At 41.5% G+C, this 22,368-nt stretch overlaps 1 protein-coding gene and 1 long non-coding RNA gene across 5 annotated transcripts in view; one reads left to right on the top strand and one right to left on the bottom strand.

Annotated features, from left to right (window-relative positions):
* The window catches only part of GADL1 (glutamate decarboxylase like 1), a 244,640-nt gene that overhangs the window by 158,664 nt on the left and 63,608 nt on the right, over window positions 1-22,368 (bottom strand). For all 4 annotated transcript variants that reach the window (XM_048838655.2, XM_075125722.1, XM_048838656.2 and 1 more), the window contains exon 14: window positions 21,316-21,405. In XM_048838655.2, coding sequence (XP_048694612.1) covers window positions 21,316-21,405 — 90 coding nt within the window. The remainder of the gene's footprint in view (window positions 1-21,315; window positions 21,406-22,368) is intronic.
* Window positions 18,762-22,368, top strand: part of LOC125631641 (uncharacterized) — a 38,224-nt gene continuing 34,617 nt past the window's right edge. The window contains exon 1 of the long non-coding RNA XR_007355000.2: window positions 18,762-18,892. This is a non-coding gene — a long non-coding RNA (uncharacterized LOC125631641). The remainder of the gene's footprint in view (window positions 18,893-22,368) is intronic.

Below are 22,368 nucleotides of genomic sequence, written 5' to 3'. Positions count from 1 at the left end.
ATGCAAATCACCATGCAGCACCAATTTTTCCACCATCATTAGCAATGATTTTTGAATATTTCTGCAATCCTTTATACAAGCAAACCTAATGGGAGTTTTGCCTGAGTAAAGGATGTAGGGATTAGACCCCAATCCTTTTTTGTAATTGGAGTGGAAATAGTGCTTCCCACCAATATACTACAGCAAAGTAGAAGGGCAATTGAACTCTACACACTCCGATGCTGGTGACAGGGAACAACTAAGTGCTACTGTGTGTATTAAATGAAGGCCAAACTCAAGATTTATTGACCTGAGAGCAAAAAGGTCAATATTTATTCAAACAATGAATCTTGATATCTGACTCTAACAGATGTTAATCTGTGTATTATAAAATCCATCCTAATTACACTAATTACATTCAGTGTACTCATGAGTTCTGTGCCAATATTCATTACTATTGCATAGGCTTCTGATAATTAATCTAAATGCTAGGAGATGAAAATACTTATTTTTGCTACTATAATTTTATATTTGTACATTTTATTGGGTCCCCTGAGTTGAGTTCCCCCTTCATGCTACTGCAGATGATCCTTCTTTTCAAACCCCAGCAGCAGCATAGCCATGCATTTACACCATTGTCAAGCTCTCTCTAATTAGATTTAAACCTTAAAATTCTTGGAGCCAGATTAAGATATTTTTAGGCACTATGGAGGGGTTGGGGGGGTGGACAAATGGAAAGAAAGTTGCTTCCCCAAAAAAGGCACAGGTGAAAATTGAGTACTTAGGCCATGTTATAGTGCTTTTCATTTGTAGATCCCAAAGGACTTTACAAATGTGCTTCTTAATCCCCATTTTATGCAGATGGGGAAACTAAGGAACATAGAGGTTAAGCTGCCCACAGTCAAATAGAGATCAGCAACAGAGCTGGGAACAGAACCTAGGGCACTTAGTTGCCAAGCCAATGCCTTATCTGTTGGGCCACACTGACTCATAGCAGAATTTTACCATTAATATGTATGCTGCACTATACCTTCAAGACTCTTCAAGCAGGCTGTGCAAAGACTCCAGGTGCAAGAAGTCAGCTTCACAGAGCCAGAGACTACACGCTTCCCCCACAACTGAAAGCAAGGTATGGAAATTCTACAAGTCAGTGCAGCTATTGCCCATATTAGCCTGCTACTCGCAGACTATGGAACACACTGCGTGGGCCAAAGTCACTAATTCATTGAACCAATGGCAACAGGTGTGGATGGTAAACAGACTGGGGGAACTTGGTGCATCATGGAAGCACAGCCAATGTGTGCACTGAACTGATGTTTCCAATGCTTTTCCTGTAGTATTTAAGCCAGCAAATTATTTCCTGGTCTTTTTCATTGCAGTTTTTGGAACTGATGCTTTGGAACATTTTATGTAACATGTACTCTGCCTTTGACTGTGGCAGGAGAGCACGTAGCCCCATACACACGACACAACTGTGCCTTTCAGACTCAAGAGGCCTAAATGCAAAACAAGTCCAGAACACAAGGGAAAAAAACCAAAAGGCACCAAAGAAGCTTCAGATGAGTTGCTCTGTAAATCAGGTGTTCTATAAGTCTCACATGTCAAAGGTCACTAACTTAAAATAATCAAAGTGAATCAACACCAGGTTTACAGGTCAACTTGAGTCTGAGGGCCATCTCTTAGCAGGAAGAACAGCTCAGGGGAACATGTAGCAGCCCATGCCCACTTTCCTTTCCATTTCCAGAGACAGATTTATAAAATTTGGGGCATACAAATAACTCATTACAGTTGCCAAGCTGGCCACCTGCAAGTACCTGCTGTGTGCATGTACACAGACTATTTGAATGTATATACTCTGTACATGCAAATGTAAGCATGCAATAGTGCAGATCTAACTTTATAAATCTGACCCATGATGGACTCCCAATTAAAAAAACCCAACTATTACATGGCATAACCTCTCCATACCCAAAGTACTATGGGGCACTTACATAGCCACTCTGCATGCATCCGATGAAGTGAGCTGTAGCTCACGAAAGCTTTTGCTCAAATAAATTTGTTAGTCTCTAAGGTGCCACAAGTACTCCTTCTCTTTTTGCGAATAGAGACTAACACGGCTGCTACTTTGAAATCTGCATGTAGAGTGGCTACAGAATAAGGCTCTCCTATTAACATTCTAGAAACTCTAAACTGTTATTTTAACCCCAGATGATTTTCATTATAACCAGATTAAATTAACAAAACTAGTGTATCAATCATATCATGTGCTCAGCAGCTTGGAATCTTGCTTGACACTGTATTTCCTATACGTAGATCTCCACTTTAAAAATATTTTCTATACACATCCCAGTTTCCTTTTATTTATTTTTAAATTCTGCAATCATCTGTGAGTGGATACTTATCAGTTACCTCTATCACGCTGCACAGCCAATTCACCTATGTCACTGATCTCCCTGTACAAACCTTGTCTTAATTGCTGGCCTTTCCAGAGATTATGATTATGATTCAGTTTATTTTGAAGATGTAAATGCCATCCATTCAGTAAGTTTCTGGACTAGATCCTCAGCTGTACCAGAATTATGCTCAGCATGCAAGCTAATTTAGAGCAGCCTCAGAACTGCTCAAAGTTACATAAAATGATTCAACACACCTGTTCCAAGAACTGCCATAAAAATGGCCAGGAAATAATCCTGCTAAAATAGCACAGAAAAGTCCCAGTTCAATGGCACACACTAACATCCTCTCAGGGATTGTTACACAAATGAGGGATGACAGGAGACCACTACATTTCAGCCACTGCGACACCCACTCTCATCTCCAGCACATCAGAGTTATACAGAGCTGTTTACACCAACTCTTAGCCACTCTGAGAGGAATTCCCAGCTTCCCATTTAGCGGAATTTTATGGGTCCTCTGTTCCTCTCAAGAGGCACATTGGGGCTGTAGTGGAGGCCATAAGGTAGCCCTCTTGATCTTACAGTCCAGAATGTTGTGCGTTTTTCTGAAGGGAACCATACATGCACAGTATTAATTGACCTTTTCTAGATATTTTCAATGGTTGACAGTATTTATTAGTCTTCCCCCCACCATCACACAGAACTCCTTCCACAAGCTCTAAACCTGAAAGTTATTTTCCAGCTTTTACCAAAAGGAAAGTCTTTGGCTGATTCTCTGTTATAGAACACATTTTCCAGTTATATAATCTAAAATTCATCTTACGTTCTTTCCCTTAGAAACTGGCAATGCTCTCAAGACATAGGGATGAGAATTATTATAGGGATAGTTTTTATAATTTTGGATCTGGCAGTATAAAATGTTTCTCATCAGTTCGATTTGAGTCTTACCAAAATCCACCCTCAAACTTTCTGAACAGAACTTCACATTTCCTCTTATTACCTAGTACTACATATTTTATCACATGATAGTAGATTTCTGTAGTCAGAGACTGGGTTTCAGGCTTTTGCAATTAAATGGAAACTGGTATATTTGAATTCCTTGATTGTGGCAAAGACACTAATCTGATTCCAGTTTAAGTCATGAGACATTTCCTGGATATCTGGTAATGACAGTGGCAGAAGCATTTCCTTGGTTTTATCAAATAACTTGATAATTGCAGTAACAATATCGTAATGATGTACCAATTCCACAGCACCTTTCAAACTCCTTGCTTCTTCTTTACTCTCTAAGAAGATTCTGGAAAAAAGATTAATCATTCTGGGACGGAAAAAAAAAGTTTAAAAGCTTGTCAAGGAAAATAGTATCATGTATTTTCATTTTCTGCTGTGGCAGTGGTAATTTAGGGAAGGAGAGGAGACTAACACAACTTGGATTGCTTTTGATCTCCATCTAGTGAGTGAATTAAAGAATTGCATGAATGTAGGGAGTGACTTCCTGATTTGGAATTAAGCAACAGTACAGTTCTTTATATTGTTTTAAATTAACCCTCAACAAAAGACTGAGTAAGCTTGAAAGAGCAGGAATTTCCAAATGGCCACGGTTGTCTGATGAAAGCCAGATGTTCTGCAATGATCTTATTTTCTAATCTCTTTGCTACATTCATTGCTCATTATACGATGTTTGCTCAAAATTCTACTGGAAATATATATTATTTGATATATTTTTCACTTCTAAAATCCATTCTGTTGGGTGTTTTTACTATCAAAAATGTGTGTCCTTTTTGTGCTTCACATCATCTATAATGCTTATCTGTGCATCAGAGACACTATCTCACAGTCGGTGGGTCAGTAACACAACAAACCTGATAAAGGACCTCTAAGCAATTTCACTGTGACAGTCCCTGGCAGCTTTAGGCTTAGCAGTGATGTGTCAGGCAAGATGAGTCAGGCAAGTTTGGCTAACCCTGGACTGCGTTGGCTAAGTAGGTCTAGGTTCTGGCCAGTGGCCACTCCCTTCAGAAAACCTATTACCAGGGACTCCTTACATCAATCAAAGCACTGAAACTCAGTGGCAAAATCATTACCTAAGAGCTCCTTTGATCATGCTGGCTCTGAATGAGGGCTCACACAGCATGCACTGAACTCTTCAAAGTCCTGTCTCAGGATGTACTGGGCTCAACATGAAAACTGGGGTATATTCTTTCAGGGCACAGCTTCTTCTGATTGTTCCAATTCCCTGTACAAAGCACCAAGTTCACCTACAGTATTATGGTGCTAGATACCAATGTTGAACAACAATATAGTAGTCCAAAACTTTGGTCAAAAATCGAGAAGGAATATCCCAAGAAGTTGCAAAACAATGCTCAAGGCCTCTGCCCTGCAGTGAACCAAGAATGGCTGAAAGAAGGATACGGATATCTTTCCATATAAAAAAGCAGCTTCCAGAGCTCCTGATCCACAGATACCCCAAGTCAGGGAGTACTTACCTCCCTGCTTCCTATTAGATGCCATGTCATGTCAGTTCCCCATGGCCACAAAGGGAATAATTACAGACCATCTGTAGAGCCCTGGGCGGATGCAAAAATTTGGATCCGCATCTGTGATAATTAACTTGTATCCGACCCATGATCTGCACTCCACCTTTTTATATATATCTATATATCTATCCACATTCGCATTTGCATCTGCATCAGCCCCCTACCTCACTAAGAGAGCCCTGCATGGATACCAAAATTGGATCCACATCCAATCTGCAAAAATGTTTAAAACAACTGCAATCGCGTCCGCAGATTAAGATATTGCCGGATATAAAGCAGATATTCACAGATTTTCAGGGCTCTAACCATCTACCCAGGCTGAAAGCCATACATAGCAATTGGTCATAAGGGACCTCTCCGTGTATCCTTTTAAGTCTTCACAAAGGCTGAGTAGTTTCTTCCTTGGATGACTGACAGTTCAAATGTCTTCAGTTAAAAGTATATACTAGTTTCTCAAACATTTGTGGATTCAGTTCTCAGTGGATATACATGCTACGTTGAATATAGGATTGTATATCTTTACAAACATGCTTTCACATTTCATTGAACACCAACCTCTCAGTGATAACTACATTCAAAGTAAATATATACTTTCTATTCTAAATCTTAAGTAATACTCTGTATAAAATTACATATTATAAAAAAAGGACAGCAGCAATTGCTCCTTGGAAGGTTGGAGAAAATTCACACATACTGTAGGATCTTCCCTAACAGCAGCTTGTCTCCTCAGAAAACAGCACACTGTGGACACATTGGTGAAAATTATGTTCATATAAAAACTGAAGAGAATTTTTTTTTTCTTTTTAGCAGTAGATTTTGCATGACTGCACCCAGCAGACATTAACAGTGTGTATGCTAATTAGTAGCTCAAACCTATTCCTGTTGTTCTGGTGCCCCCTAATGGTCTTACTAGTTCACTACCTGCTATGGCTTCAGATATTTTGTTGAGCAGAATTTTGCAGGGTTAAAAATGCATGTGTGGCTCTATGTACAGTTACAGTGGTACTGTTTATGTATCAGAATGGCTGCATTCTGAAAACAAGTTTAGCTGTTAAGATTCAGCATAGATTTCAATACATATTGAATGCCCAAGCACTAAAGCCGTTTAAGTCCTTTACCAGCTTTTAACTGGCATGAAAAATGAATCACAACTGAGAGAATGCTTCACTGGGAAGCTCAAGCAAGGGATATGGAATTTTCCATAAGGTATGGTTTAGAAATTTCAAGGTTAGTGTTGTTTATAAAAAGAACCAGATTCACAAAACAGAAGCCTGCTTGCAGGGTTGACGGAGGACATGAATTTCCACAACCCAGCTGAGATGCCACACATCCAGCCAGATTGCAGGAAAGCCCTGCAATTGCTGCTGCATCCCTCTTCCCCAAAGAAATACTAATACTGCTGCCAACCCAGCCATCTATCACTACAACCCACTGTCATCCCCTACCCCAGATACCTCCAGCACCTCCCACCATACCACTCATTACTTGGCACCCCCAAACACTCTCCAGCATGCACCCATCCCAGGAAGAGCTGCCAAGTTTTGTGTAGCTCCTTGTTCTACCTTTGTCTGAGTCACAGTATAGAACACAAGGTATTGCACCCAACCCTAGGTACCTATTGGGACCTCACTATGACCAAAAATGATGAATTAGTCACTTGACTAGCAGTTAGAGGATGAGAAAGTACTTTCCAGTCCATTAGTAACTAAGGAGGACGTTAAAGAACATCATCTACTAGAGATAAACATTTTAAACTTAGCAGGCCCAGACAACTTTCACCCAGGAGTCTGAAAAGAGCAGACCGAGGAGATCTCTGGCCCATTGTTAAACATTAATTGATGTTAATGTTTAATAGATCTTGGAATACTGAAGAAATTCTGTAAGACTGAAGAGTGCTAATGTTGTGTCACTATTTTAAAAAGGGCAAGTGGGATGATTCAGGCAACTACAGGCCAGTTAGCCTGACATCAGTCCCAGGCAAAACAATGGAAAGTCTGATATGGGATTCAATTACGAATTAAATGAAAGCTATTTAATTAATACCAGTCAACATGGTTTTATGGAAAATAGGTCTTGTCAAATCAACTTGATTTCATTCTCTGATGAAATAACAAGTTTGTAATACTTTATTAACCAGTGCCTAAATACCTTTAAAAATCTGGCCCTTAGGTGTTCTGATGCTGAGTGTTGCAGTGCCTAACTTTTAGGCACCTAGAAAAAAAATCACAGGAACACCACTGTGATTTACAAAGCCTGAGAAGAGCACCTAGGCTCTAAACAATGAATGGGGAGAGACAGGCACATTAGAATGCGATCCACAAAGCAGCACACTAGGCGAGGAGCCATCTAAGCTAGCCAATGGGAGATGGAAACCAGAGGGGTGTGCTAAGCCCCACCCCTCTCACAGAGATAGATGACTAAGACCAGGCAACAGGGCCATGCATATCTCTGCCAGCGATTCATTAACTGGGAAATATGGGCGCTCCTGTGTCTAACTCACAGTGGGGCCTGCGCTGGTAAGTGTGCTCAGAAGCCACCTACCTCCACACAAAACAGTTGTGAGGGAGGGCAGAAAGGAGGATGAGGACCTCCCTTATGACCTTTGGGGATGTGAAAGACCACTGATTCAAGTCCCCCCTCTGCCTGATGAGAATGGATTTAAACAGGGAACAGCCACCTTTCAGGTGAGCGCTCTAACCACCAAGCTATGGGATATTCTGATGTGGGTCTCCCTAAATCTCGCCTCCTGAAGTTGTTCCACTTTAATTAAATAACTGAATAATGAAATATTAATTGGACCAGCAAAAGAGTTAGAATGACTCTATAGCCCAGTGGTTAGGGAACTCACTGAAGAGGTGGCAGATGTCCATTCAAAGCCCTTCTCCTCATCTGGCAAAGGCAAAAATATAGGCACCTACCAAACTTTTATTCCAAAAATGTAGGGACAGCATGAGTTTAAGCACCTCCAGGCTTAGGCATCAGCCAAGCAGGAGTTTTGTGAATCTTAGTTGTGCCTAAAAACAGTACTTCGGCTCCTAAATCTTAGCATTAGACACCTCAGTACCTTTGTAAACCTAGCCCATAGTCTTAAGGCTTTTGACTTATTACCACAAGACATTCTGACTTAAAAACAAACAGGATTAAAATTAGCATTACACAATTTCAATAAATTACCCGCTAAATGGATTAAGACCTGACTAAATAAAGATTTCAAAAAGTGATAGTCAATGGGGAGGCATCATTGAATGAGGGTCTTTCTAATGAGGTTCCATGGAATTCGGTACCAGGCTCAACACTATTCAACATTTTCACCAATTAGCTGGAAATATAAAATCTCTGCTGATGTAATTTGTGGGTGACACGAAGATTGGTGGAGTGGCAAATAATGAGGAGGCCAGTGCAGTCAGACAGCGTGATCTGAATCTCTTGGTAAGCTCTGCTCCTTGAAACAAATTGCTTTTTAATACAGCCAAATGCAAAGGTTACATCTAAGAAGAAGGCATGCAGGCTGTACTACAGAATAGAGGACTGTGTCCTGGTAAGAAGGGACTTTGAAAAGAATCTAGGGGTCAGAATGGACAAACAACTCAACATGAGGTCCCTACGTGATGCTGTGGCAAAAAAGGTGAATGTGATCCTTGGATGTATAAAGAGGGGAGAAGAGAGTAGAAGTAGGGAAGAGGGCATGCTAGAATACTGTGTCCAGTTCAGGTATCCAGATTTTTAAAAAGGATGTTGAAAAATTGGAGAGGGTGCAGACAAGAGCCACAAAATTGATTCAAGAGCTGGTGACAATGCCTCACAACGAGACTTAAAGTGCTCTATAAGTTTAGCTTACCAAAAAGAGGATTGAGTGGTGACTTCGTTACAGTGCATCAGTACCTTCGTGGGGAGAAAATATTAGGTACTAAAGGGCTGTTCAATCTAGCAGAGAAAGGCATAACAAGACCTTCCAGCTGCAAAATGAAGCCACACACATTCCAAGTAGATACAAATTTTCAACAATGATGCTGATTTACCACTGGAACAAACTATCAAGGGAAGTGGGAGATTCTCCATCTCTTGGGGTCTTCAAACTTTCAAGTGGAAGGAGTTGAAACTACTAACAGTCTGTTTTCACACAGCTTGTATGACTGTCTCCCCTCCGCTAGACTGCCAAAGGAGGGACAAGGCACGAAAACTATCTGCCTTCCCCTCCCCCTCCCACACACTCCCATGCATCGTGTCTCTTCATTGTCAGAGTAAAGACACAAGCACTGTAGCAGCCTAGAACTGCTGCCAACACTAGACACCTCAAAGCGGATGCATCCCATTCCTCTTCTGCAGCCTCCAGCAGAGAATGCATGTCACCCCCTGCATAAAGGTGGAAGATGAGCTTTGTTCCGGTATTTGCTCCACAATAGTTCCCAGAGGCACTCTTTGGCTGCTCAGGCAGAATGCTTCCAGAACCCCCTATACTCCTTCATGGTCTCCCGGCATACTCTCCACACAGTGGCTTAAAGCAGCAATCTAGCCATACCTTTATATTGGCAGCCTTTATGTAATATCTAGTTAAACCATCGTTCCCATTATATGAGTAACTTGGGTATATTTTTGCCATCTCTTTCAAAAATTCCCCATAACAGAGCTGAGTCTTGCAACCTAGTGCCAGTGTTCTGCAGTACTGTACGTGAGCAACAGGTTCCATTTCCAGGACCAAGTTCATCCCTGGTGTAATGGAGTCTTTCCCCAAAGGAGTTACTAGGGGCAAAATTGGCCCAACTTTGTCTCACTTTCTGGGCTAGCATGGCAGATCCCCCCTAAGAGGTGGGAAAAACCAAAGGGAACATTCACATGGTTAAACAGTCACTGTTTTCTGGATGATTAAGGAGAAGCTCCAAAAGGGAGTCCAGTCTGGTCCTCTGGCAAACAGATGACCCGAGGGCTTCCATGTTTACGAGTGAAAGAACCTCACGGCTTCTACCCAGGAGAAGATAAATTGTCCAGCTCATCAACGTGTAATTACTTCTTTCATCACTGGCATTCCACCACACCAGGCACATTGTCATCCTTCATTAACTTTACACTGAAACCAGCAGAATGCTAGGATGCACCAGGCACTTACAGCACACAGCTGGTGCCGGTTACCCTGGACAGGAATGGTACAATCAGCTGAGCTGACCGGGTAGCAATGGAGTGGTTAGGTATAAATTAGGGGTGTAAACACAGTTTAAAAAGTTAACCACTGAAATGATTAAAAATATTTCATTTAAATGGTTAACTGATTAAGCGGCTGGGGCCGATCCGACTGGTGCTGCTGGGCCTGCTCTAGCCAGGGAGCGCTGCTCTGGAGGCACTGCTCCAGCACTCCGGCTGGGGTCAGCGGACCGGGCAGACAGCGTAGGGCCACTGGGGTTGGCGGACTGGGCAGCCAGATCCGGGCCACTGGGGCCGGCCAGCCCGCCAGCCCAGGGTTAACAGTTAAGGCCAGCTAACTGGTAAGACTACTGCTTATGCAGCTAACATTTTACATCCCTAGTATAAATGGGAATGAACACTACAGCGCAGTATTAATGACTACACTAATATGGTGAAAAGGTTTGTAACCAGAGACAACCTCTATTCTTGTGGAAAAGGTTTGTTCAAAAAGCCGATACCAATAGACAACCCAGTGTTCATTACTCATTTATAAGATTGTGATTTACAACAATTATTACTTCTGACATTTAAGTAACTTCATAAATATTTTACATAACCAAAGACACTCCTGTTACCATACACCGGCAGTAAGAGAAACTGCCTTTAAACTGTGCAAACAAAGACCATTGCAATCTGTATTACACAGACACTTTGTAATCCTTGTGAGGAAAATTATTCACTAACAGTTAAGTGACTGCTAATTACAATTTTGCTTCAGCCATGTTTGCTTTTTCACTGTGGATGAAATCTACCCTGTGCAGAAAGGCTACACAAGGTCCAGGCATCACTTAAGTCCCATTTAAGCTCCTCAAAGTTGAAATATTGAATGTTAAATTTTAGAAGGAATAATCACATCCAACAGTTGAAAAGCCACAGGCTTTGCTGTCAAAAAATATCTGTTGAGCAATTGTGAACAGTGAACAAATCAGTAAGTCACAGTGTGTTTGCAGATAATTCAAGTACAGAAAATAAGAGTTACACTGACCCAAAAAAAGCTGTTCACCCAGAATCATCATTGTCGCATTTACCTCCTCAGTCTATGAATCCTCTCTTTAATTCAAACTGTTTCAAGATAGCATTTATTCTTCACTTATCCTCTTTAAAAAACTCCCTCAGTGAAGTTCAGCCCCTTTCCCCTCCCACCTCCAGACATGCATGCTTGTCAGTAGGCAGAATTTCTGTGCAGGGACTACAGGAGAGTTGGGGGAATGGAATCCACTCCCCAATCCACAAGCAGAGAGCTGGGCATCTCTGCAACCCCTCTGTAACTGCTCTTTGATTTCCTGGACTGAGAAAGGGGCCACATTGCCTAAGCAGACCCAGAACTATAACTATTGGACACATGTAACTGAAGACCCAGTTTCATGCCCCAGATACCCCGCCAGGCTCCCCCTCTTGAGGAGTCAATGCAGAAGTGCTGAGCAAAGGACATGTTCAGTTTCCTATGTGCCTCTTCTCAAATCCCCAGCATCCAGAACAATAATAAGGCAAGGTACTGACAAGGCCTTATGAATACTGCATACAATTCAAGTCACCCATGTTCAAGAAAAAAACATTCGAAACTAAAACAGGTCCAGCGAAGAGCTACTAGGATTATTGGGGAATGGATAGCCTCTCTTATCAAAGCAGACAAAAACACCAAGTCTCATTTAGCCTAGCAAAAATAAGGCTGAGAAGAGATATGATTGCTCTTTGTAAATACATCAGAGCGGACTAAATACTAGTGAGAGTGATGAGCTACTTAAGCTAAAGGACAACATTAGCACAAGAACAAATGGGTATAAATTGGCCATGAACAAATTCAGGCTGGAAATTAGAAGGTTTCTAACCTTCAGGGGGTGTTCTGGAACAGCCTCCCAACAGTAGTTATGAGGGCAAACAACTTAATTAGTTTTAAGAGAGCTGGACAAATGTATGGGTGTGATTATATGATGGGGTTACTTGAGATGGTAGGGGCAGGGCTCAGCACCCCTGGGGCTCACTTTTGGTTTATGTCTTATGTTCCTAAAAGCTCATGCTTCAGGGCTTCAGCTGACCAGGAAGGGATTTCTCCATCATCAATATATTGGGGGCAGAGGATCTAGTCTCCTTCCTCTGAACAGTCAGGGATGAGCATGGCTGGAGATGGCACAATGCAAGCTGTAGCCATTAATTCTGTGCATTAAAATCTGATCTATATTTGTTAAAAGAGAAGAAAAGGCCTTTAGTCAGGTAAAATCTGGGCACAATGAATAAAGCTTCTAGCGAGCTCAAGATTCCAATTACTTAGACATTCTTGGGATGCTTCAATTATTGAGTTCTCCTGTGATGTATATCAGGTTTCATTTTGATCCCTAGTCCATTAAACATTTTCTGTGACACATTCAAAATAACTGCAGTTTGGAGTTCAGCATGTAACTCAAACTCGTTTTTCTTCCATCATTGGTTATTAATGTGTGTACAGCATGGAGAAAGACACTGCATAATGAAGAGGTGCACAGAGATGCACGAACACAATGACACTTTATAAAAGAAGCGTATAGCACCGTACAGAAGTAAATAGAACTAAGTAACACAAAATTAACCTCTTGTTGAACCTTGGAATCCATCTTCCCGGGGGGAAAAAACCCACTAGAGCAGGTATAAAAGATCATATTAAATACCAACTGATATTTTAAAACTTCAAAAGGGAATGAAGGAATAGAAAGTAAGTACTCAGATTTAAGCAGAGCAAAAATTATGCTGTTTGTTCAAAGGGGCCGGGTGGAGTCAGGGATCCAGACACACTAACTGAAGCTGACCGATTATGCAGAGTGTATCACCATGCACTGGCTAATACGTAAGCCTCAGAATTGAAGATATTTGATGGTAAATAGGGCAGGAATGACAAAAAAATTACTTTCTGCAAAAATCATACTGCTGACACAAAATCCTCTGCTGCCTGGGAGCCCTAGTTCTTTTTTTGGGGGGGCGGGCGGAGGTTTAAGTAGCTGACAGTAAAATAAGTAGTAAGACGTTGACTATGCTTATCAGAGAGAAACTGGCAAATGCAGGAGATGTAATAATTCAACATCTTTTTCTAAAAATTGAGGTTTAACTCAGTGCCACTAGAGAGTCACCATTACTCCTAACCTAGTTCTACCACCGTCATTTCAAGAACAGTAACGTTTATTCTAGATAAGTCTGATAAAAATCATCATATCTGAAAAGTGTGATGAGCAATTCCTGAAAGCCTCCTGGAATCTGTGGCAAAACATGTAATTTTTGTTCCATTTAATCTCTACAGCAATAGCGAACGGATTCTGCAATGCGGCTGAATATGGCAAAACATGTCCAAGAGTTGCTATTATTGAGCTATTTTGAAACAATTATGATGAATCAGTAAATGCATGCATGCAGGGGTAGGAGTCAGGAACTCAGGTTCTAACCCCGCTCCATCTATGGAGCGAACTGCTTAATCTCTTTGCCTCAGTTTCCTCATTGGTAAAATACTACCTCATTAATTACCTAACTCTCAAGGGTGTGCTCAGGATTAGCTAATGAGACACATTCAGCCTAAATTTCCACTAGTTTCCTATGCTCTTTAAATAGTGTCAGCACTAGCAATTTTTAAAAAAATTCAGTCTATTATCTGGCTGGGTGGTGTTGCACCATTCAACTTGCATGGTAGAGAGGGCTGGTTAATCCAGGACATGCCAATTTCTTCTTTGTTCCTCTTTTCAGCAGATTCTGCTCGTGACTATTTTCTCTCCATTCCTCAAATAACTCCTAATACTCCGAGCCTGATTACCACTGTGGCTCTCCAGTTTTACACCACTGTAACTACTGAAAGCAATGGAGTAACTGAGCCGGTGAATCAAAACCACTATTTCCTTATTAAAATGCTTAGACAGTCTACCTTTCTAACTCTTCGTCAACATAAACACACTGACGGAGGATATCATGGCTCAGAAAAGCGTGTCACAGGCTTTCTACCATGGCCTCATTTCCTATACGAAGAGACAAAGACTGTCTGAGAACTCACTTATCCGGGACAGACGTGGAGACAGATTTTCTTCTTCCTTACTTCTACCCGTGAGTAAAGGGAGGGCAAAATTCTATTGTTCAGACCTGGTAAAATGCTGCACCCACTTCAAATTGATGCAAAAGACTATTTTGTTTTTATTTAGGCCAGGCCTACACTGCAGACCTATCCTGGCATAACTATATCGCTCAGGGGTGTGAAAAATCCACACCGCTTAGCAATGTAGTTATACCGACCTGACCCCCCACGTAGACAGCGCTATATCAACAGGAGGTGGATTAACTACGCTGACAAGAGAAGCTCTCCCATCGGCGCAGCAGCGCCTTCACTAGAGGCCCAGCTGCATCAATGCATCTGCCCCATTGTTGCACTGTACGTGAAGACAAGCCCTTAGAGAGAAGCCAGCCACAGGAGAATGCCAGTCCACAGCTTGAGGTGCCTTTCCCATCAGGCAACACAATTTGGAATGGCACAAAGTGCAGGGAAATGAAGAATCCAGCCCTACCAAGCCCCAGCATCCTTGGAGTCTATGGTCCTTCAGTTTAGAAAAAAAAAAAAAAAAGGCTCTTTACCCTCTTTCTCCCAGGAAACACCCCCATAAAAGCTGTTCACACTGAGATATTTTGAAATCCAGAGGGTTTATTTTAATTCAATGCTTTTTAAAAAAAATATATATATATATCAATCTGCAAACAGTATTTCATGTGCTGTGGAAGTGTCCTTTCAACATCTGGAATGGAAGTATGAATGAATTGGGCCTTTTGAGGTTTTACTAAGGCTGCATAGAAGATTTAGAAGGCCCAGGCCAAGTGGAAGCAATGCCTTCTGCAGTGGTTTATCCCTCCCCCCCACACCACAAAAGTCCCAGTCTTGTTATACGCTATAGCTCCGCCCTAGAGGGTTCAGTCTTTCACTTTGTTTCTGCCATTCTCCCCAACCTTGGTGTTTTAATTTCCTCTGTGTCTCCATCCTCCCTAATTGTTTTCCTTCCTTTCTGGTCCCTCTTCCATGACCATTTTGGCCATGATGGGTTTTGCCACAATCGAAGACTGTGACAGAGTGCAGGGAGTGATTAGGGGAGCCTGCACTCTGGTCACTTAGATGCTAATTAGTGCCCCAGGAGAAGCTGATTGGGGGTAATTATCTGATCAGGCTGGTGGACCCATCAGTTGGACCCATCAGTCCAGGGCTGATAAAGCAGGCACAGGAAGGAAGTGGAGGGGGTCAGAAGAGGGAGGAACAGAGCTAGCTGAGTCTAGTCATTCAGGGGCCTCAGACTGGGGAGACCTCTCTGCCCTCAGGTCCTGCTGAGAGGGCCTAAAGCTTGGCTAATATTGTATATAGGCATGGGACTGTGGTGATACTGGTGAAGAGAAACTGACAAAGTTTCACTGAGAGCACACCCGGTGGAACCTGTGTGGTTTCTACGGGAAGAGGACAGGAGTGGAGACTGGCCCCTGTTACACATGGGGGGTTGTCCAGGATTGTGATTCCCTCAGCTGTGGTGACAGAGGACTAGATAGGGAAAGCGGTGCAAAGAGACAGCATTTGGGGGATGGAGCAGACACTACTATGGTTAGTGGAGCAACAAATGGAGATGCAGAAGGCTATGCAATTGTTCCTGGCATCCTACTAGGTGGAACGACAGTCCCTCCTTGCGTGGAAGGCTGAGCAGCAGAAGCGTCCACAAGAGTTTATAAAAGAACAAGCACAAGCACAGCAGCAATGCATACAAGGTCTGGTGAGTCTCAGTACCAGGAACAGGGGAAGAGTTGGCTGCAGAGAAGTAGGTCTGAGCAGCAATGTAACCGCCGGCAATGTTACCCTTCAAGTGTAGACATACTCTTTAAAGCTAGTAGTCCTGGCATTGTCCCTTAACAATTCTCAAGCAAAAAGGTGGCTTATCTTGAGCCAGTCTTTCCTTACCTGCCCGTTTTTGAAGACATTCTCCAGTTGCATTAAGTTATTATAGTTATGCAGAAAACAGCCCGACAAACAGTATTAATAAATTATTACAGAGCATCTCCCAATCCATCATAGCTATGACTGTCGGGCCAATCCCACTCCCATGGATTTCAAAGCAAATCTCTCCATTTATTTTAATGGAAATTGGATGAGTCCTTATATAAGGACTCTTTGGCTCACACAGACTGATTCTACAGCCCATGAGACTTTGCTGAGATTAAGAATTACTCATGTAAACAAGAGTTTACAGAATCAGGACTGCAACACCTACTCTCCCGAAGTACACATTTTTAAAGTCAAATTTCTTAATGAGGAAAAGGGAAATGTAAAGTAATGTAAAGAGAGTGATGGGGTAAAAGAGAAACTCTGAGCCCAAATCCTGCATCCCATATGCAGACAAAACTCACAGTGATACCAAGGGGCCATTTGGCTGTGCAAAAACTTGGCCCTCTTGTTTAATGTAGCAGCTGTGAACTGTGCCATTAATTTTTTGCTGTCCTAAGATAAATAATGAAGGGGCAAATACTAGTCATCCAGGCTATTCTAGGTCTTGTATTTCTTGCCCACTCAAAACTCCTATTGCAGTCAATGGATATTTTGGGTGTGCAGAATTGGACCCTTGATTTATATTTGATTAATACTACAAGACTCGGAAGTTGCCAAGGCAACCCTATTTCAATCCCCTTACGTTTCTGCATTGATAGACAACTTTTCAGTCTATAAATGTATCAGAACACTACTCATGTGATAGGCTCTTTTACCAACTTCGCTATCCGCTAACCAGAAACATGTTTTTCTCCAAAAGGTGGGTAGGGGTGGGAAGGAGTTAGTCTGGATAAAGGGGGAAATAACACACCAAGGTTTAGGTTTTATAGCACAGCTACATACGAGTGCAGAAAAAGTATCTTACACTCATAAAATGCTTTGCCTTCTGGTCATTGAAATATAATCAAACTAATTTTTGTAAAACTTGACCAAAAAATCCTATAAAGGACAGCATCCAAACACAAAAAGGCAAAATCCAAATAAACTTTCAGACTAAAAGGCCAGTATCAGAACTAAAATAATTGTGTATAGAAGCCATACAGACATGACAGGAATATGATGCGTGAACATATATTGTTCAGAAATACAATACAGATGAAATTCACCCCAGTGCAAAGGACCCACCACATGGTCAATTACATCACTTAAATCCGGCTTTCTGGGCTTACCTGGTGTCTAGTATGTTCCTTTGGTCCTCTGCACTGGGATAAATTTCATCCTACATGAACACACAAAATTATGGCCCATATCCTCTTCTGAGCACAGATTCCAATGGGCCAGTAGAATAGGGAATCAACCAGAAGAAAGTTACTACTACCTTTTCTTGGTGCTAGTTTTATGTTTGTCCCAGGCCCAGCAGAGTTTGGACCAGCCTGCAATCTCCTCTAAAATATACTAGCTGGCAATGTCATTGGTCAATAGAGGAGATCTGGAGAGCAACATGCTCCAGCTGCACCCCTGACAAACCCCTTCTCCACCCCAACACGGCCCTGGACAGGAGGCTGCAGGGGTGGCATGACCAGGAACCAACTATGCAATCTCAATGCCTTGTGGGGATTCTCTCATGCAGCAGTAATCCCCAGCTACAGTGATGGAACCAGTTTCCTTCCTCTGTGCTGCTGGGGCCCTGCAAACAGAGCGGGTGTGTGTGTGTGTGTGCAGAACCTGACCCCTCTATGAACAAAAATGCACATGGATACCTGTAGTTATGAAATGATACCATTTGAAGTGTAGAGGGGGCTGGGTTTAAATTTCCACTTTCCTTTCCCTCCCCTTCCCATATGGTAGGGAGCATCACAGTTTTCAGTTTTCTTTCTTTATCATGTCTTTAATTAGCTCTATATATTCCATTTGCTCCCTTTGTTTTAAAATCATACCTATTTACAGTGCATTCATAAAAGAATGAGCAGAAAAAAACCACCAGGGGGCATGTACGGTACTAACAAAGCTATTCAAGGCTTGTCACTTTATCCAATGAGCTGCATCAATTCCAGGTTAGAAGCAATTTCCTTTATTTTGCAGTGAGAAGCATACAGAGATCCACACTAATTTCCTATTTGATTGTAACAAAAGCTTCCCATTTACCAGGACACGCCACTTATTTTTTTTTATAAGCCCAAGAAAGAAATCCCTCCTATCATCTTCTTTTACTTTTTCAGAATCTTGTTTTAAAGCATTTGGTTTGAATCCATTTTTGCTCTGGAGTTTGTGCTGTGTGCCAGGAATTCAAGAGGCGTTTTAGGTGATATAAGCTCTTTAGAGCAATGACTCTCTCACACTGTGCATGTGTACAGGTCCTAGCACAATGAGGCCCTGGTTTTCAATGGGACCCCTAGTTGCTACTGTAAGCTTGAAAATATTTTAGTCTTTTATGGTAAAGTGCTGAATGCTCCAAATAAAGCCCATTTCACTACATTACTAATGTCTGGCAACCTTATTTTTCCCCTCCACCTTCATTGTCTTCTGCTCTTTAAAATGCCCCAGTATATACTCCGATGAAGATCTACTGTTGACAGTATCATATCTGCTTCTAGTGGTATAGCAAGTCCATTCCCCCTCCTCCACCCACACACAGATTTTTGCATTTATAGGAGCCTGCATTCTAGTTTTATATTCTGTACAAATTTACAGTAAGCATTAAACGGAAAAATGCTTTGAGAGAGATAACAGGTTGTGCAGGACAACAATAGCTGTGACATCATAATCAGATCACGCCATGACCTCAGCCAGTCCTGACTCATGCCCTGCACCACGTGGACCATGAAATCTGGAGTAAAGCCAACGTGCAGGTAAGCTTTAAGGTTACTTTGCACCACTCTAATGGCACAAAGTCCCCTTAGCAAGGCTGAGTATATGGTCCCAGTGCTGTTAGCTTAGCATCTTTCACAAGCACTAAACTTAAATAACCTTAGAAAATCATGTATAATTCTGAGTTCTATTGCTGATTATGCAGTGTAATAAATCAGTGACCTGCACAAGGAATTTCTAACATACATCCTCACTTAATTATTCACAGACTTGCAGATCATCAAAAAAGTAGATGACTGATCTTTGTCTAAATGAAATAATTTACTGTGTTTAAGTATGGTATGAAAAGATATTGTAAATTAATTTTTTTTAATGTTCGTTTTAGTGAAATAATGAAGATATTCAGGAAGTGCCAGCAGTTAAGAAGGAAATCGTATACATCCCCACACTGAATTATGATGACATGATGCAACAAGCCTCTTAAATCTTCAGCTATCTAGGTCTTAAGCCTCTTGGCAAGGATTGCACTCCTTACTACCCTCTTTTCTTCCACCTTTTCACTAATTAGTTTAGTATTAATTATTAGATTAATTATTGTAAATTATTTAAATCAACAATGAATCATGGAACTAAATTATACTGATGTTAAAGACATTAACCCCCAGGTGTTCGAATCTTTCAGCTATATTCTTTTCTGCTTCTCTCTCTCATTGAGCATCTTTGTTGCACTTTGTGTCCCACATTTGCCCCCCCCCTCCCATTGCTGGGGATGGAGAAATAAAATAACCACAGAGCTGCTCCCTGGATTATTGGGAAGGCGAAGGAAAACACTCTTCCCTTCCTTTGTACAGAAACTCCCTTTCTTTCCTTCAAATCCTTTCTTACAACCTACTTTCTACTGGGATGCACAGTCCCGTTCCAACCTTATAAAAGCTAACTTAACAAAGCTAACAGAATGGGATATGTTGCGGTATTTACACCACAGCCCTGATAGGTGGTGCGTGGAGCTGCACTGCTCCACGGGAAGCACTGGGGAGACTCAGGAAGGCATTCTCTGTGTGCCTTAAGGTGCTCACTCTATTCCATCTCTACCCCTTCCCTCCTCCCTAGTGCACCAGCCCTTCTACACAAGTGGGCACAGAGAAAGGTGGGGGGCCATCACCTCCCCTCTTCTATGCTCCTCCCTGCCCCGTTTTCAGAGTCTTGCTCACTGAGGGCACAGGCACTGTTACAGTGATAGGCCATTGACAGTTGTGTATGGAGGGGAGAGGAAGCATCTTGCGTTAAGGGGTCCTCATGATCTGACCCAACATGAGCGGCGTCTTGCGATACGGAATATGGAAACCTCTCTTTTTTCCCCCCCACCCTGCTTGGGGCCATAGAGCACCTAATGTACTTTATAAGCTTCTTGGCACCGGGACCATGGGCCAGATCCTCAGCTGATGTAAAACAGCATAGCTCTGTTGCAGTCAATGGAGCTCTGCTGACTTTTACCAGCTGAGTACCTGACCCATTTTTGCTTATGGGGCTAGTAAAAATGTTAGGTCATACTTCTTTTCTTTTTTTTTTCCTTCCTTTTTTTTTAAAGAATAATATATTTGGAGGAGAGAAGATCTCATCCCAAAAGACAGAAGTATCCTGCTTTAATTCAAAGGGGGTCTTTTTGTGTTGTGAGCACCATTGGGAGAAGAGCTGGGCTCTGCAGAAAAGATTTCCTAGCTGTGTCTAGGATTTACATATCCTCATTCCACCTTGAAATTCTACTGCCTAGTTTAATGCATGTTAAAAGGAAAAGCAGAACAAGCCACCCACCAACAATCGGCTAGGCTCACTTTGTGGCAGAGTTTCTTAGTCAAGAATACACAGATATCCCAGTTTCCATTACTTTTCTAATTAATCTTAACTGTTGGCTCCTCTTTAGTTAATTTACTCTGATCAAGGAATTTAGAACATTTTCAAAATATTAGTAATTTTCCATAAGAGTGACAAAAGTTACCAAAAGGCTCACCATTACTTTTTTTCCATTCTAGTCCTACTTCCTTTTATGGGTTGCTTAACATCAGAAATGTATTCTTAAGCACATCTTCCCTTACAATATCCATTGATAATGCAAGACAAGTCCCAAGGACAATGTTAAGTGTATGAAATAGGTAATGAATGCTCTGTCTAGACAAGAGATACAGACAATACTGTTCCTCTTCTCTCAACTCCATCGTCTAACAGTTTTGATAGTAAACTGAATACTTGCGTAATATCTGCTTTTGTTACATTAAGAAAGAAACTTAATTAGCCTTGTCTAAATAGAGAGCATAATAAACTTAGAAATCCTACTAACATCTATTTAAGGATTAAATAACATTCTATTGATGGGTTAATGGTGGGCACATCCAGGAGCTAGTTCTCCTTCTTCCCTGGCAGAAGGGATAATCATAATAAACCAGTAAGCCATATGTGTACTACTCACCTGATGGAGCTTCTTCCAGAACTCAGGTCCTTCCTCCATTTTTCTTAAGCTTGATGGAATGTACCAAAAGCAAATGTTCGCATACTCTGGCTGAGTAAGAGAAAAAATGATTGCTTATTTCTCTCTCATGTCACGTCATATTCACGAGAGCGGGTCAAAAAGTTCTATTATATTTCTGTTGACATTTTTCAGCTAAAACATTTGAGCTTTAGAAAGTTTCATCAAAAAAACCTCATCAGATTGAAGGTGCTTTTGTTTAGTTGCCATAGTAAAAAACCGCAACTGCTGACTTTTATATTTTTTCACCCCCTTTACTCTTATACAATGCCTACACCCACCCCTGCTTTCCCCATCCCGGACGGGGAGTCTTCAAGGTTTTACACACACACACACACACACACACACACACACCTTCCTTTTCCAGTGGAAAAAAGGAGGAGGGAAGGGAAGCAGAGAGAAGGTGGGCATTTTAGCAAAATTTCAAAATTAAAACTTAAATTTCGATTTTTCCTTAATTTTTAATTTCAAGTAAAAAAATTGAAATTTCATCAAAATTTCAATAATTTTGCATTATTTCAATAATAATGCACAAAAAAAAATCAGAAAAATTTGGTTTCAGAAAACCATTTAAAAAACCCTTGTAATGGCAATTTTTTTGACCGCCTGGTACTCATACGGTATAATGATGGACCTGATGCCAGAATTCCATGCGTTTAATAAGAGTCCCAAACTCCTTGAGGTGATGTACAAGTCCTGCCCAGGAGACAGTCTCTCAAAATTTCTGAACGTGACTGTGGAACAAAGGAAGACTCTACTTCTCCACCCCGCTCCCAAGTATCTCTCTTAGGTTTTATGCTCAATTCAGAGCTTGCTGCGAGTCTCCCAACATCAACAATGACCATTCACAGTTGGTTAAAATTAGGACACTTCATATTTATGAGGCTTCTGCGTGTAGGATTCACAAATTTTCCCAATAGGCCCCTACAGATTCAGCTCAGTCTCTTCTGGGACAAATGAAGGACACATAGTACCATCCAGAGAAACAGTTAATGC

Source organism: Caretta caretta, chromosome 2 (assembly GCF_965140235.1).
Source record: "Caretta caretta isolate rCarCar2 chromosome 2, rCarCar1.hap1, whole genome shotgun sequence".
NCBI classification, from domain to species: Eukaryota; Metazoa; Chordata; order Testudines; family Cheloniidae; genus Caretta; species Caretta caretta.
The sequence above is the reverse complement of the archived record's forward strand: the minus strand, read 5'-3'. Positions and strand labels throughout refer to the sequence as shown.